General features: G+C 46.6%; 2 protein-coding genes across 9 annotated transcripts in view; one reads left to right on the plus strand and one right to left on the minus strand.

Annotated features, from left to right (window-relative positions):
- ING4 (inhibitor of growth family member 4) overlaps positions 1-12,300 on the plus strand; it is a 38,281-nt gene extending 25,981 nt beyond the window's left edge. For 4 of the 8 annotated variants that reach the window (XM_050967680.1, XM_050967720.1, XM_050967710.1 and 1 more), the window contains 8 exons: positions 347-386; positions 7,876-7,947; positions 8,144-8,310; positions 8,577-8,691; positions 9,026-9,134; positions 10,529-10,676; positions 11,100-11,161; positions 11,405-12,300. In XM_050967680.1, coding sequence (XP_050823637.1) covers positions 7,920-7,947; positions 8,144-8,310; positions 8,577-8,691; positions 9,026-9,134; positions 10,529-10,676; positions 11,100-11,161; positions 11,405-11,444 — 669 coding nt within the window. In that variant the 5' untranslated portion in view covers positions 347-386; positions 7,876-7,919 and the 3' untranslated portion in view covers positions 11,445-12,300. Of the gene's footprint in view, positions 1-88; positions 115-346; positions 387-7,875; positions 7,948-8,143; positions 8,311-8,576; positions 8,692-9,025; positions 9,135-10,528; positions 10,677-11,099; positions 11,162-11,404 lie in introns of all 8 variants that reach the window. The other 4 variants (XM_050967700.1, XM_050967671.1, XM_050967656.1 and 1 more) reach the window with 3 other exon arrangements.
- LAG3 (lymphocyte activating 3) overlaps positions 1-17,299 on the minus strand; it is a 326,415-nt gene that overhangs the window by 281,662 nt on the left and 27,454 nt on the right. The window lies entirely within an intron of this gene.

Genomic DNA, 17,299 nt, shown 5'->3' on the forward strand with positions numbered 1-17,299 from the left:
AGATTGCTCATGCACATCTTAATTCAGCTGTGTGTGTATACATTATGATACAGTCTTTAATTACAGGATCATGTAATTTTTTCCACAGGATCCCTCCATCATTCATTGCACAGGGTGAGCCTCCTCTGGGAATGGACCAGGGTTGTCTAGTGAATGAGATTGTTGTCTGTAGCACCCCTGCCTCATTTGTTACAGAAGTTGGAAGGCAGTGGATTTCAGGAAGACAAAAGGATGGTCTTACGGTTTAGTCATTGGATTCTATTCTTGTCTCTGCCACGGAGTTCCTGTGTAATTAAATTAAGACTTTTCACAGGTGGTCACTAATTATGTGTCCTTCGTTTTCTAGGTGCCCAACTTGAGATCCTGGGGTCTCATTTACACATGTGGTAAGCACTTGCAGCTGACGTCAATGGGAGCTATGCTTTGAACATATAAAGTGCTATAAAAATGCTAAGTATTGTGATTGATATACCAGGCTCTGGGTGTCTCAAATTGAGCACCCAAAATGAATGGATACCATTTGTCCTTATCAGAGGTGTAGCCGTGTTAGTCTGGATCTGTAAAAGCAGCAAAGAATCCTGTGGCACCTTATAGACTAACAGACATTTTGGAGCATGAGCTTTCGTGGGTGAATACCCACTCCTTCAGATTCGTGGGTGAATACCCACTTCTTCAGATGCATCTGAAGAAGTGGGTATTCACCCACGAAAGCTCATGCTCCAAAACGTCTGTTAGTCTATAAGGTGCCACAGGGTTCTTTGCTGCTTTTACATTTGTCCTTAATTTCTCTGAACCTCAGTTCCCGATCTATGGAATGGCAATTATAATACCTCCCTATCTGACAGCAGTGTGGTGAAGATACATTGTGAAGCACTCAGTGATGAGCGCTGTAGAAAAGCCCATGAGGAAATTAATAATTCTGTATTTAAAACATAGTTTAACTAATGTGCAGTAAACAAGGCCTGGGCCACACATTAAATGAGGATGAAAAGAATCCATTCAGTGAGCACTGTCCGTCCTGTGCACTGAATGAGGCAAGCATTTTGTGGGACAAATAGTATGTGATCATGTAATTAAAGACTGTGGCATAACACGTATGTACAAAGAGGATAGACTGAGGTAACAGAGGCAATCTTAAGTCTGGCTTTTCCCAACTTTTGAATGCTTGACTGTGCAATATTATCTTTCTTTTAATGTAGTCCTCCACCCCCAAACCCCACCTTGTTTATATGTAATATTTGGGATAATATCATGAAAACTTTTCCTTCTATCTAGATACTTAAATGGCCCATAGTAGCTGAGCCTCTCCTAACTATTTAAAATAGAAATAATAGTAACAAATTCCCTCTCTGTTCCTTCCCAGCCTTTAGAAGAAATACTTTGCTCTGTTCTTAAGGATGTTTGCTTGTGTGCAAGTGGTTGTTTTTGTGTCTGCATGATGAAATTGAGGTTGAAGAAACAGGTTTTGAACACAGTGGGTATGTCTACACAGCAATTAAACACCCACGGTTGCACCAGGTCAGCTGACTTGGGCTCACAGGGCTGCAAAATTGTGGTTTAGATGGTTTGGGCTTGGGCCTGAGTTCTGGGACCCTGTGAGCAGGGAGGGCCCAGAGCCTGTTTTCCCCGCACTAGATTAATGTTTACACAGCACTTTTACAGCCCTGCAGCCTGAGCCCTGCATGCCCAAGTCAGCTGTAGTCATTCTTATCTCTTGCCAGAGTGAGTTGCATAGTTTGGGTCCAGTTTTTTTGAGAAGTCTGTCTTTTGTATTCACAAGCCTTCCCCCATAGTTGGCAGCTTAATTGTTTTAGTTCTGATTATTTCTGTTGTGGGGACGCATGGTCATGGAAGGTGGGGCACTCTGTCATGTTCCTGTGACCAATCCTGCAGAGGGCTTTGAATATCAGAATGGAGACCTTGATCCAGATTCTGAATTCAGTGGAGATCCAGTGCAGAAAATGGAGATGTTTACATGGTGTCCTGTGTTGCTATGCACAAAAGTTGCTGCATTTTGTACCAATTGGATTTTTTTCAGGTCAGGTGATTTCATTCCTAGATATGGATAGCAGTAATCAAACCTGATGGTCGAGAGTGCCTGGATCACTGAGTTTTATTGCATGCAGCACAGTCTTTTGTCCAGTCACAGGAGAAAGTGGGCTTTTTTCCCCCAACATGTCTCTCTGGCTATGGGTAAGAAATAGGGCTGTCTAGTGATTAAAAAAGATTAATCACATTGTTAAACAATATTAGAATGCAATTTATTTAAACATTTTTGGATATTTTCTACACTTTCAAATATATTGATTTCAGTTACAACACAGAATACAAAGTGTACTGTGCTCACTTTATATTTTTGATTACAAATATTTGCACTGTAAAAACAAAAGAAATAGTATATTTAAATTCACCTAATACAAGTGCTGTAGTGCTATTTATAATGAAAGTTGAACTTACAAATGTAGAATCGTACAAAAAATAACTGCATTCAAAAATAAAACAATGTAAATCTTTAGAACCTACAACTCTACTCAGTTGTACTTCAGCCAATCACTCAGATAAACAAGTTTTGGTTACAATTTGCAGGAGATAATGCTGCCCACGTCTTGTTTACAATGTCACCTGAAAGTGAAAACAGGCATTCGCATGACACTGTTGTAGCCAGCATCGCAAGATATTTACGTGCCAGATGAGCTAAAGATTCATATGTCCCTACATGCTTCAACTACCATTCCAGAGTATGTGTCCATGCTGATGACGGGTTCTGCTCAATAACAATCCAAAGCAGAGCGGACCAACACATGTTCATTTTCATCATCTGAGTCAGATGCCACCAGCAGAAGATGGCTTTTCTTTTTTGGTGGTTCGGGTTCTGTAGTTTCCGCATCGGAGTGTTGCTATTTTAAAACATCTGAAAGCATTCTCCACACCTCGTCCCTCTCAAATTTTGGAAGGCACTTCAGATTCTTAAACCTTGGGTCGAATGCTGTATCTGTCCTTAGAAATCTTGCATTGGTACCTTGTTTGCATTTTGTCAAATCTTCTGTGAAAATGTTCTTAAAACAAACGTGCTGGGTCATCCTCCGAGACGGCTATAACATGAAATAGGTAAAACAAACCAGGAGACATACAATTCTCCCCGAAGGAGTTCAGTTGCAAATTTAATGAACGCATTTTTTTAATGAGCATGGAAGCAGGTCAGCTTCTGGAATGGTGGCCAAAGCATGAAGGGGCATATGAATGTTTAGCCTATTTGGCATGTGGCTACAGAAGTCTCATGCGAACTCCTGTTCACGCTTTCAGGTGACATTGTAAATAAGAAGCAATCAGCAGTATCTCCCGTAAATGTAAACAATCTTGTTTGTCTTAGCAATTTGCTGAACAAAAAGTAGAACTGTTTAGACTTGTAGGCTCAAAAGTTTTACATCGTTTTGTTTTTGAGTGCAGTTACATGACAAAATCTGCATTCGTAAGTTACACTTTCACAATAAAGAAATTGCACAGCAGTACTTGTATGAGGCAAATAGAAAAATACTGTTTCTTTTGTTTATCATTTTTACATTGTGAATATTTGTAATAAAAATAATATAAAGTGAACACTGTACACTTTGTATTCTGTGTTGTAATAGAAATCAATATATTTATTTGGAAATGTAGAAAAACATCCAAAAATATTTAATAAATTTCAGTTGGTATTCTATTGTTTAACAGTGTGATTAATCACAATTAATTTTTTTAAATTGCAGTTAATTTTTTTAGTTAATCGCATGAGTTAACTGCGATTAATCAACAGCCCTAGTAAGAAGTAACACTGAAAAAGAATAATTAAATAGTGACTTGAGTCTTGCAGCATGTTTGTTACTGTAATAAGATTTGGTAGTTAAAATATACGTTGTGTTTCAGAACTTCCAGGAGCTGGAGAGAGAGAACTGAATTACATTATAATGTAGCAGGCAGAATAGACTAAAGAGCAGGGGACTTGGAGTCAAGATTCCTGTGTTCTATTCCCAGCTTTACCCCGAGTTGCTCTATGACCTTGGACAAGTCTCTTCCTATCTCTGCCTCCATTTTCCCATCTGTAAAATGGGGAAATTAATCCTTCTTTGTGGCACTTTAAGCACGTCAGTGCTTTGAGTTGGTTGCATGAAAAGCACTATTATTTATTTAATGTAAAATAGTTTTAGGATTGGCGTGTTAGATGTCTTAGACAAGTTAGATGTATTCAAGTCAGCAGGACCTGATGAATACATCCTAGAATACTGAAGGAGCTGACTAATGATTCAAATATCTCCTTAGTGATTATCTTTGAAAACTCATGAAAGATGGGAGAGATTCCAGAGGACTGGAAGAGGGCAAATATAGTGTCAGTCTATAAAAAGGGGAATAAGGACAACCCATTGAATTACAGACCATTCATCTTCAGTACCTGGAAAGATAATGGAACAAATAATCAAGTAATCAATTTGTAAACACCTAGAAGATAATAAAGTGATAAGTAACAGTCGATATGGATTTGTCAAGAACAAATCATGTCAAACCAACCTAATAGCTTTCTTTCACAGGGTAATAAGCCTTATGAATAGGGCAGATGTGGTAGATGTAGTATATCTTCACTTTACTGGGATTGTTGTTACTGTCTTGCTAGACCTTCTCATAAACAAACTAGCATAATACAGCCTAGATGAAGCAGTTATAAGGTGAGTGCCTAACTGATTGAAAAATTCCCAGAGAGTAGTTATCAGCAGTTCACAGTCAAGCTGGAAGCGCATATCGAGTGGGGTCCTGCAGCGATCGGTCCTAGATCCAGTTCTTTTCAATATCTTTGTAAATGATTTAGGCCATGTCTACATCTAAAATTTTGCAGCGCTGGTTGTTACAGCTGTATTAGTACAGCTGTATAGGGCCAGCGCTGCAGAGTGGCCACACTTACAGCAACCAGCGCTGCAAGTGGTGTTAGATGTGGCCACACTGCAGCGCTGTTGGGCGGCTTCAAGGGAGGTTCGGGGAACGCGAGAGCAAACCGCGGCGAAGCTGGTCTCCTTTCCCGGTTTGCTCTCTCGTTCCCCGAACCCCCGAACAAGCAGGTCTCCTTCCCTGCGGTTTGCTGGGTGGTTCGGGGAACGCGAGAGCAAACCCGGGAAAGGAGACCAGCTTCGCCGCGGTTTGCTCTCGCGTTCCCCGAACAAGCAGGTCTCCTTCCCTGCGGTTTGCAGGGTGGTTCCGGGAAACGCGAGAGCAAACCGCGGCGAAGCTGGTCTCCTTTCCCGGTTTGCTCTCTCGTTCCCCGAACCCCCCGAACAAGCAGGTCTCCTTCCCTGCGGTTTGCTGGGTGGTTCCGGGAAACGCGAGAGCAAACCGCGGCGAAGCTGGTCTCCTTCCCTGGTTTGCTCTCGCGTTCCCGGAACCACCCAGCAAACCTCAGGGAAGGGAGACCTGCTTGCTCGGGGTTCGGGGAACGCGAGAGCAAACCGCGGCGAAGCTGGTCTCCTTTCCCGGTTTGCTCTCGCGTTCCCGGAACCACCCAGCAAACCTCAGGGAAGGAGACCTGCTTGCTCGGGGTTCGGGGAACGCGAGAGCAAACCGGGGAAGGAGACCAGCTTGATTACCAGAGGCTTCCTCAGGTATGCTGGGATACCTGCTTATTCCACGGAGGTCAAGAAAAGCGCTGGTAAGTGTCTATATTTGATTACCAGCGCTGGATCACCAGCGCTGGATCCTCTACACCCGAGACAAAACGGGAGTACGGCCAGCGCTGCAAACAGGGAGTTGCAGCGCTGGTGGTGCCCTGCAGATGTGTACACCTCCTAAGTTGCAGCGCTGTAACTCCCTCACCAGCGCTGCAACTTTCTGATGTAGACAAGCCCTTAGATAATGGCAGAGAGAGTACACATGTAAAGTTTACGGATGATACCAAGCTGGGGAGGTTGCAGGTGCTTTGGAGGGTAGGATTAAAATTGATCTGGAGAAATGGTCTGAAGTAAATAGGATGAAATTCAATAAGAACAAATGCAAAGTACTCCACTTAGGAAGGAACAGTCAACTGCACACATGCAAAATGGGAAATGATTGTCTAGTAAGGAGTACTGTAGAAAGAGATCTGAGGGTTATGGTGGATCATAAGATAAATATGAGTGAACAATATAACACTGTTGCCAAAAAAGCAAACATAATTCTGGGGTGTATTAGCAGGACCGTTGTAAGCAAGACATGATAAGTAATTCTTCCACTCCACTCCACTCTGATGAGGTCTTAACTGGAATATTGTGTTGAGTTCTAGGTGCCACATTTCAGGAAAGATGTGGACAAATTGGAAAAAGTCCAGAGGAGAGCAGCAAAAATGATTAAAGGTTTAGAAAACATGACTTATGAGGAAAGACTGAAAAAACTGGGTTTGTTTAGTCTAGAAAAGAGAAGACTGAGAGTGGACTTAAGTTTTCAAGTACATAAAAGGCTGTTAAATGGAGGAGAGTGAAAAATTGTTTACTTCTGAGGATAGGATAAGAAGCGATGGGCTTAAATTGCAGCAAGGGAGGTTTAGGTTGGATATTATGAAAAACTTCCTAACTGTCTGGATAGTTAAGCACTGGAACAAATTGCCTAGGGAGGTTATGGCATCTCCATCATTGGAGGTTTCTAAGAGCAGTTTAGACAAACACCTGTTAAGAATGGTCTAGTTCAGTGGTTTTCAACCTGTGGTCCATGAACCCCTGGCGTCTGCAGACTGTCTAAGTTTTCCAAAGGGGTCGCACCTCCCTTTGCATTTTTTTAGGGGTCCGCAAATGAAAAAAGCTTGAAAACCACTGGTTTAGTTGTTATGTAGTCCTGCCTTGAGTGCAAGGGACTGGGCTAGATGACCTATTGAGCTTCCTTCCAATCCTGCATGTCTGTGATTCTATATCATGTTGTAGTAAACTGACTAGTGTGGTCTGGGTTGTCAGTGCCTTGTACTGGATTGAATCAGTATTTTTAACCTATGTTCTCCTAGGTCCTGTACATCTTACAATAAGAGAGATCTCATCTATCTTTACTGACAAGGAAGGACCTGTGCTTCTGGTGCATGCATATTTGAATTACATCCAGGCCAAATATTGCTGCTGCTTCCATAATATTTCTAAGTTGGTATCTTTTCTGTCTGCTCCCTCAGCAGAACTCTTGCACAGCCCCATATCTATAATCTTGATTACTGTGACTTCTTCCTTTAAGACTCCCTGGACACATAGACCACTTACCTTCAATCCATTCAACATGCAGCCACTAAGATTATCTTTCTGGCCTCTTGGTCTGACTATCATCCCCGAATCACCTTTGAATCCACTGGTTCTTCTTTTTCCTCCATATCACGTTCAAGCTTTTTGTCCTCTCCTTTAAGCCACTGCACAGCTTCGTCCCTCATGAGCTTTCCTTTTTTTTTTTTTTTTTTTTTTTTTTTTTGCTACCACTACCATTGTGTAGTTGTCAGATTCTTCCATAAACAACCCCATACCTTTTCTCATGCTGTATCTTATGCGTGGAACGGCCTCCTTGCTCTGATCAGGACCACTACCCTCTCCTTCTCCTGACCCACCTTTTCCATGATACCTGCAAGAAATTAGCCAATTAATGTCTACATTGATGGGAAGTTGGAGATAGTGCCAACTTAGTGGACCCCAAAAAGATTTACTAAAATAATGACCCTGTCTGTGAACCCCACCAGAGCTTCCCATGAGCTCAAAATTGAATCATTGACGTCTTAGAGAACAGCTGCTGGATTACATCAGAGTTGGACTGACAGGGAAATTAAAGGATGTTCAGTGCTGTATCTGGTTATTATAAATGCTTAATGGGGCAAACAGAGACAGGGACCTGACCCCTCTGTGTATTTACCTCTCTCTCCAGGCATTGAGAACCTGCCATTTGAATTGCAGAGAAATTTCCAACTCATGCGAGATCTAGACCAGCGAACAGAAGGTAAGCGTCAGAAATGAGGCCCAGAGAAATGTGCCGTGAGTAGGCAGGGAGCCTGCAGCTGGCCTGCTCTTCATTTCCTTGCAGGTGGTGGTGGTGTGACAACAGGGCAGAGGAGGGAGCCTGCAACTGTCCAGATCTGCCCTTCCTAGCAGAGGGCACTGGGATATTTTTGACCCTGAATCCGGTCTTGTTTCAGACCTCAAGTCAGAGATTGATAAACTGGCCACGGAGTATATCAGCAATGCACGGACTCTTTCTTCGGAGGAAAAACTGGGGCTTCTCAAGCAAATTCAGGAGGCCTATGGGAAATGCAAAGAGTTCGGAGATGACAAAGTGCAGCTGGCCATGCAGACCTATGAGATGGTATGAAGGAGAGAGGGGGAGCAGAGTGGTGTCTAAGGGTTATAGCATGAAGGGCTGGGAGTCACGACTCACTGCATCCTGGTACTGGTACTGGATGGGGTTTTAAAGCATTGGAAATATTTTGCTCCAGCCCCAGCATGGATCCCTGTTTCCCTTGTAGGCATCACCTACAGTTTCCTCTCTGCTGAAGCCCCATCCCCTGTCCTTTCTAGGCCCTTCAGGATTCCATCCCCTAATAATGCTTTTGCTTACTGTCATACCTGCAGGTGGATAAGCACATCCGGCGGCTAGACACGGACCTTGCCCGTTTTGAAGCTGACTTGAAGGAGAAGCAGATTGAATCGAGTGACTACGACAGCTCCTCCAGCAAGGGCAAGAAAAGTGAGTCCCAGGGCCCTGCCACAAACTGATATGGTGGGGCCCAGGATCACGGAAGTGGTGGAGTTGGAAGGGAACCTGGAAGGAGGATGGCAGGAGATGGCCCAGAAACTGTGAGGAGGAGCTAGAACCCCAGCAAGTGACAAGGAGGTGACCCAGGGATGATGGTGGAGAGTTGTGTTGGGGAGTCTCAGAGGAGATGATGGTGGGGTGTAGACCAGAGACTGTGAAAGAGCAGTGTGTGTGTGTCCTAATGCTGTAAAGGGGGCTGGTGTACAGGTATCTGTCTTGGTGGGTGGAAGAGTTTAATGCCCATTTATTTTCCCCATCCCACCAGAGGGCCGGGCCCAAAAGGAGAAGAAAGCTGCCCGTGCTCGTTCTAAGGGGAAAAACTCTGATGAGGAGGCACCAAAGATGGCTCAAAAGAAGCTGAAACTCATCCGCACGTAAGTGAAAGGGAGACTTAGGGAATAGGGGGTAACCCCACAAGTCAGGTCAGACCAGTGGGTCCATCAAGGTTCCCCTAATCAGGATGAAACCAATGGTCAGGTACTGCACTTTGTCATAGAATTATAGAAGATTAGGGTTGGAAGAGACCTCAGGAGGTCATCTAGTCCAACCCCCTGCTCAAAGCAGGAACAACCTCAACTAAATCATCCCAGCCAGGGCTTTGTTAAGCTGGGCCTTAAAAACCTCTAAGGATGGAGATTCCACCACCTCCCTAGGTAACCCATTCCAGTGCTTCACCACCCTCCTAGAGAAATAGTTTTTCCTAATATCCAACCTAAACCTCCCTCATTGCAATTTGAGACCATTGCTCCTTGTTCTGCATCTGCCACCACTGAGAACAGCCTAGCTTCATCCTCTATGGAACCCCCCTTCAGGAGGTTGAAGGCTGCTTTCAAATCCCCTCTCACTCTTCTTTTCTGCAGACTAAATAAGCCCAGTTCCCTCAGCCTCTCCTTGTAAGTCATGTGCCCCAGCCCCCTAATCATTTTTGTTGCCCTTTGCTGGACTCTCTCCAATTTGTCCACATCCTTTCTGTAGTGGGGGGCCCAAAACTGGATGCAGTACTCCAGATGTGGCCTCACCAGTGCCGAATAGAGGGAAATAATCACTTCCCTCCATCTGCTGTCAATGCTCCTACTAATGCAGCTCAATATGCCTCTAGCCTTTGGTAACGAGGGCACACTGTTGACTCATATCCAGCTTCTTGTCCACTGTAATCCCTAGGTGCTTTTCTGCAGAACTGCCTCTCAGCCAGTCGGTCCCTAGCCTGTAGCAGTGCATGGGATTCTTCCGTCCTAAGTGCAGGACTCTGCACTTGTCCTTGTTGAACCTCATCAGATTTCTTTTGGCCCAATCCTCCAATTTGTCTAGGTCACTCTGGACCCTATTCCTACCCTCCAGCATATCTACTTCTCCCCCCCAGCTTAGTGTCATCCGCAGACTTGTTGAGGGTGCAGTCCATTCCTCATCCAGATCATAAATTATCCCCCAGCTTCACCCAGATCAGACCAATGGGCTAGTCCATCTCACTTGTCCCTGCTGTGCCCTAGAGCAGTGAGAGCAATAGCCTGAGTATCATGGCTGGGACTCCTACTGAGAGAAATATCCTTCCCTCCGGAAGGAGATAAAGTCCTGGAGAGATTTGGGTCTTGCTGTGAGGACAAGACCTGAGATAGTGGATTTCTGCAGTTATGTTGTGTTATGCGGGGAAGGGTCTCTTTCTGTGTCTGTCAAGGTGGAGTCCACAGCAGAAGAGGCCTCCCTGGATGAAGTGAGGGGGTGTCCCCACGCTGGTGACTTTACTAACCTGATTCATCCTTCTCCCCTGCAGCAGCACGGAGTATGGGATGCCCTCAGTGACATTTGGAAATGTGCACCCCTCAGATGTGCTGGATATGCCTGTGGATCCCAATGAACCCACCTACTGCTTGTGCCACCAGGTCTCCTATGGGGAGATGATTGGCTGTGATAACCCTGATGTAAGAGACTGGGCTTGGAGACAATGGGGGAGAGAGACTCGCACTAGGAGTCTGGTTCTGTTTATATGGGTCCTGCTATCTCAAGCAGTGACACCTGCAGGTTGAGGGTGTATCTACAGATTATGTGGGAGGGGAGATTTAAGGGGGATGCTCATTTTAGAGAGACCCTTAGGGGGACAGATTTTTGTCCTGGACAAGTCTGGAATCCAGGAGAAGGGAAACCTTAAAACAGAGTAGGTATTGGGTGAGTTTCTCAATCCATTTCCCCAATTCTGAATATTGATGTTGTCACTGCCGAGGATTTGCAGGGGGAGGTTATGTGATCAAATGCTGGGGGTGGGGGTGTTTGGTAGCCACCGAAAGACTCAGCAGGGGAGGAAACTCTACTGTACGACTGACTTTGTGTTCTCCATCCCACATCAGTGCTCCATCGAGTGGTTCCATTTCGCCTGTGTGGGCCTGACGACAAAGCCAAGAGGAAAATGGTGAGTGGGTGCTGAAACAAGGACATCAGAGGTTTCAAGAAGCTATAAATCACTGGGTGTTTGGAAGTTCTGGGACGGGGTGACTGTGGATGTTAGGAAGCGTTGGGATTGTGTCTCAATGAAGATTTATTGGGGGTTGTGTGTGTTTAAGGGCTTCTGTATTCTATGTGGCTGTATTTAGGGGCACTAAGGGGGGTCCCTCCCACGCCATAACTGCTGCCTTATCTCTCCTTTTCCTACCAGGTTCTGCCCTCGCTGCTCTCAGGAGAGGAAGAAGAAATAAAATCCCTGGAGCCCCCTGGTGCAGTGGCCAGAGTCCCATCTCTTCTGCTAAGGCCTCATCAAGGTTCCCCCAGCCTCTGAGCCTTGAGGTTGGGGGGAATCTTGCCCTGTTTGTGATTGGGTGACCTTTGAATGGGCTATGCCCTCATGACAGTTCCAGTGTGTTCTGTATCCTGTGCTACCTTCAAATTCCCCTTGGAGGTCCTTTGTGTGTGCTGTTCTAGAACAGGTCTCTGAATCCCAGAGGGAATGAGGGTAGCTCGGTAGCCCACAGATTCCCAGGGGTAGGATGGTCCCCTGATTTCCCTGGCTCACCCTTCACCCCACTTAGAGTCCATTGCCTGCATCACTCCTTGGGGAAGCCAGGCTTAGTCGGGGAAGTGAAAGATTACCTGAATGCCCATGGGAAGGAGGTAAGTCTCCCCAAACTTTATAGGTTCCTGATTTTATTAGATCTCTCCTGGGTGTGGGGGTAAGCAGGCCACCTTTTCATCTTACAGGTTGGTTGAAAAGTTGGGTCCCTTAGTCCCCTGCCCTACCTTACATTCCACTATCAGCTCCAGTATCAAGTGGTCTCTCTGTTGTATGTGGGAGAGGATGGAGTTTAGAAATAGCCGAAGTCTCATTTATTCCCCTTCTGGGGGAATATCTCAGGAACGGGTACTGTGTCTTACAGGAAAGAGGAAGCGTTCGTGATCTCAGGTGGAAATGGCTCTGTACCACCTGTGCTTCTGCCTCAGAGTTCCCCAATCCTTTTTGCTCTCCAAGATCCTTTTGTTCTGCTGGTGATGGAAAGTTTGGGAATCAAGATCCACCTTGTGAAATATGGAGTTAAATAAAACCCATTGAAACAAACACCCCAGCATTTGCCAGGGTCTGTGATTGTGGATCTTGGCTCTGACCTGTGGAGGATAACACACAAACCTTCTGTAGATCCCCCTCAGTGTGTAAAAGAGGTGCTGGTGGAGGATAGGGTGGCACTGTACATTAAAGACACCATTACCTATTTTAGAGTTACCAATAACTCAGAAGATGACCTAGATGAATCCTAGGTTCACTGGCATTTCCAAAATATCAAAAGTTTCATTTTAGGTCAAACTGAAAATGAAAACGTTCTAATTTTTTTGCGAATTGAAAAGTTGGAAAAATTTCAAGTAGGGTCATATGAAACTTTTTTTTTAATTTATCTTGGATGCTTTTGTTTCAATTTTGGGCGTTTTAACAAAGATTGGGGAGGACTATATTCAGAAAACAGCTGGAGGAGGAGGTGGTTGTGGTGCCCTCCTTATAGCTTTTAACCTAGTAGTTAGGGCACTATGTGGGATGTGGGATTTCCCAAGTTCAAGTCTGCTCTAAGGAATATTTGTTTATAAAAGGTGGAAGAGCTTCAACAGGAGAGCTTGAGGAAAAACCGTTCGGTGAATCTAGTCCACCTTTACTTTTGTTAAAATTTCAAAAATCGAAACAAAAAGTGATACGAAAACAAAATGCTTTGTTTCAACATCTCCAAAACTTTTTTTTTTTTTTGGTTCGGTCATAACAACTGAGCAAACTCAATGCAAATCATTTTGGGTCAAACAAAATTGTGTTTTTTGGTGAGTAAAATATTTGCCATTATTTTTTCCCAGCTGTACTGATCATATGGATTAACATGCTTACTAACAAAGCCCAGGAGGGATACTGATGAATGGTGGGTCTTTCCCACACACTCTAGGGCACCCCATCTTTACCCTTCTGTGCACTCAAGGCATAACCCGGTTAATTTAGGCACCCCCACCCTTTCCCAGTTATAGGGCTCCGGTGAAAGGCACCCACCCTGACCCAGGGATCAGGGCATAACCCGGTTAATTTAGGCACCCCCACCCTTTCCCAGTTATAGGGCTCCGGTGAAAGGCACCCACCCTGACCCAGGGATCAGGGCATAATGTTCTGCAGGTTTGCAAAGGCTTTACCAGTGAAAGAGCCTTAAACAGTAATATCTTTAACCTCTGTTTGTTTGTTAACAGTTACCAAAAAAACACACACACTAAGCATGCAATACTCACCACTCCCAATAAGGCAGACAAACTTTTCCTGGTGACCAGTCAGGATCAAGTCATCCGGGGCTCCAGCTTCTGCACGATATGCTCTGCAGGGTTTTGAGGTCTGGCAGCTCTGATCTTGGGTTGTGTTCTGGAGTTAGGTTCCAAAGAATTTCCTTTTGGACCCCCAGTTACATAAACTAAGTCCTGCTTCGTTGTACCTTAACAAATCATTTTAAAGTAAAGTACTACGAAACAGTATTTTTCACCAATTCTAGCCCCTTATGAAACAATTCTTTAACCCGGAGGTGGGCAAACCCTCCTGCCCGGCCCCTGAGCTCCTGCCCCAGGAAGCTCACCCCCAGCCCCTCCCATGCTGTTACCCCTCCCCCACAGCCTCAGCTTGCCCCGCCCCACTGGTGCAATGCGCTGGATGCTCTCAGCCACAGCCTGATCCCATGCTCTGTGCTATGTGGTGGCATGGCTGGCTCCAGCTGCGCGGCGCGGCTGCCAGTCCTGCTCTGGGTGGGTGTGACTGTAGTGCCACCAGCCACCGGTGCTCCAGGCAGCACGGTAAGGGGGCAGGGAGCAGAGGGGGTTGGATAGAGGGCAGGGAAGTTTGGGGTGTGGATGGGGGTGGGGCGGTCAGAGGATGAGGAACAGGGAAGTTGAATGGGTGCAGAGGTCCCTGGGGGGCAGTCAGGAAGGAGTGGGAGAGGTTGGATGGGGTGGCGGGGGGCAGTCAGGGGCAGGGGTTCCAGGAGCGGTCAGGGGATAGAGAGAAGGGGTGGTTGGATGGGGCAGGGGTCCTGGGGGCAGGGAGGCAGTCAGGAAGGTGGGGTGGATGGGGCAGCGGGGGGTCTGGATGCTGTTAGGGAACGGGGGGGTTGGATGGGGCAGGGATCCCGGGGGGGCTTAAGGGGACTGGGAGCATGGGAGGTGGATGGGGCAGGAGTCCTGGGGGAGGCTGTCAGGGGACGAGAAGCAAGGGGAGGGGTCAGGGAGGGGGCTGGGCCGGGCCACACCTGGCTCTTTTGGGAGTCACAGCCTCCCCCAACTGGCCCTCCATACAATTTTGGAAACCGGATGCGGCCTTCAGGCCAAAAAGTTTGCCCGCCCCTGCTTTAACCAGTCACACTCCACCACCTTAGTTGATTTAAATCTTGCAAAATTAATTATGCAACAGATAGAAACATTTAAAGAATCAGACAGAGCCCCTACAGACAAACAATAGAGAAGTAGGGACCATAAAGGCAAAACATTAAAATATAGATTTCACAATCACAGCTGTTCAGTGATTCCTGAGCAGACAGAATGCTATCAAACAACGTTTTCTTTTAACATCTTAAGATTCGTTCTTCGAGTGCTTGCTCATGTCGATTTGATGCTAGGCCTGTGCGCCCACGTGCACAGCTCCCAGACACTTAATGGTATCCGTAGGGCTGCCTCTGGTGGCCTCTGGAATGCCACGCTCATGCACCAGTATATTAGTCACCACCAGCCCTGTGCCCTTTCAGTTCCTTCATATCGCCCGTGACAGATGCTGGAATGCATCTTTCACTCTTGTTCAGCAAGTGTGATAGTGGTCTCTTGGAACTGTTTGTGTATAATAGTTTTCAGATAGTATTGTTAGCAGTTAAGGTAGAGTTAGTTACAGTCAGAGTCCCTGTTGGGATGTTGCTGCAGGGACAAGACATGCCCCGATCACCAGGTTTCAAGCCGTGCTCTGCTTGTAATAAGCCAATGCGGGTTAGCTACCCCCATACAAGCTGCTTGAAGTGTTTGGGGGAAGCACATACAAAGAACAAATTTGTAAAAACCTTAAGCCAAGGACCCAAAAGACATCCGCTTAAAGGCACTGTTAATGGAGGTGGTTCTTAGACAAGATGTGATTCATCACTGCCGAGGCTTCAGTCTCCTTGGCATTGACCTGCACCTTTATAGACAGCAGTCACCATAGCCTCGGTGTAGGTCATCAGTGCAAAGGTCACCTGCACCCCAGTCTCCAGCCCGTCGGCTCTCTCCACCGTCCCACTATCGGTCTCTGCCTACATCACCATCATTCTGGCTTCATTCTCCAGCCTTGATGGCAGAGGGAGGCTTTGACAGCACCTCCATGGTAAGTTAGGGAGGAGTCCTCCCCAGAATTCAAAGGGGGCACTGTTCACTGGGGGCGCTAGACGTGGCAGGGCCTGCGATGGGTGCCTGGCCGCAGGGCCAGTGGACGATCCAGTGGCCTTAATGGAATTCCTGAGGCCTCCCCATAATGCCAGGGCCATACTCACAATGTTCTTCAGTTGGGCCCTCCAAGAAGCAGTCTGTGGTACCATTGGCTCCAGGATGGGACCCAGAATTGGATTCTGACTCCAGCACTGGACGAGAGGCATCGGTTGCGGGGGAAGACTCTTGGGTAGTATGTGGCCCAGCCCCTCCCCATTTTACCTTCCTCTTCCCCTTCCCTGATGAGGTGGTCATGGGCCCATCTCACCCTCTGCCTCTCGATGACTTTAGGGGTGGCCTCAAATCTGGGCCTACAGACTGAGAAGCTTGCAGAAAAGGAGACAGCCTTTTTGACATCTTGGCACCGCAGCACCTGCCAAGGTGGCACTACCTGTGCACAAAGGAGTGCTTAAAGTAGTAAAGGCCCTGTGGCAAACCCTGTCTTCTTTGCTGCCCATATCAAAGAGGGCTTTAAAGAAGTATTATATGCTCAGCAAAGGATCTGAATACCTATACTCCCATCCATCCCCGGATTCACTCATAGTATCGGTGGTGAACAAAAGGACAGGAAGGGATGGGCAAGAGCCACATCTAAAAATAAGGATGCAAAAATGTTGGACCTTAGAAGGAAAATTTATTCGATTGCACGCCTGAGGATATCTAACCAATAAGCGCTGCTGGGTAGATATAATTACAACTTGCGGGATTCGCTGGCAAAATGTAAACATTCCCTGCTGCAAGACCTGGACCAAGAGTTTAGATCTGTTCTGGAGGAAGGCAGGTCAGTAGCCAGGGCCTCACTCCATATGGCTTTGGATGCGGTGGACTCGGCAGCCAGATCTATGGCTATGGCTGTGTCAATGAGGCAGAGTTCTTAGTTGCAGTCCTCTGGCCTCTCCCTGGAGGTCTAACAGTCCATCCAGGACCTCTCATTTGAGGGCAATGCTCTGCTCTCAGAGCAAACGGATGCCAGGCTGCATGGCCTGAAAGACTCCTGTGCCATGTTCTGCTCCGTGGGGCTTTCCACACCACAGCCCTCCAGGAAATCATTCCGGCCTTCTCCCCCACCGCTGAGGGTCTCAGGCTCCTTGAGACAAGGCTCCTACAGGAGAAGGGACAGAGACAAAGGCTGCAAACACCGTTGTCCCACCCCAACCTCTTCAAGCTCCCAATCAGTCTCTGCATGTCAGTCAGGTGGCCCAGGCATTTTGAGGGTGTGTCCAAGGACGGAGTAACAGATTTATCGGCTCCAGCCCCCACTCTATTCCCTTTCCATACTGCCTGGTTCCGAATTACTGTAACCTCTGGGTACCCCCTGCAGTTTTCCTCCATCCCTCCCTCCCACCCCACCCCTGCGTCCTTCTTCAGGGACCCTTCTCTGGAGCAACTCCTCGTCCAGGAGGTAGAAACCCTCCTAAGGGTGGGGGTCGTAGAGGAAGTCCCTCAAGACATGAAGGGAAAGGGTTTTACTCCCAGTATTTCCTAATCCCAAAGGCCAAAAGGGGTCTCAGACCCCTCCTAGATGTGCGTTGCCTCAACAAATATCTCAAGAAATTGAAGTTCCACATGGTCTCTTTGGCCTCCATCATTCCCTCTCTGGATCCAGGAGACTGGT

Source organism: Gopherus flavomarginatus, chromosome 1 (assembly GCF_025201925.1).
Source record: "Gopherus flavomarginatus isolate rGopFla2 chromosome 1, rGopFla2.mat.asm, whole genome shotgun sequence".
NCBI classification, from domain to species: domain Eukaryota; kingdom Metazoa; phylum Chordata; order Testudines; family Testudinidae; genus Gopherus; species Gopherus flavomarginatus.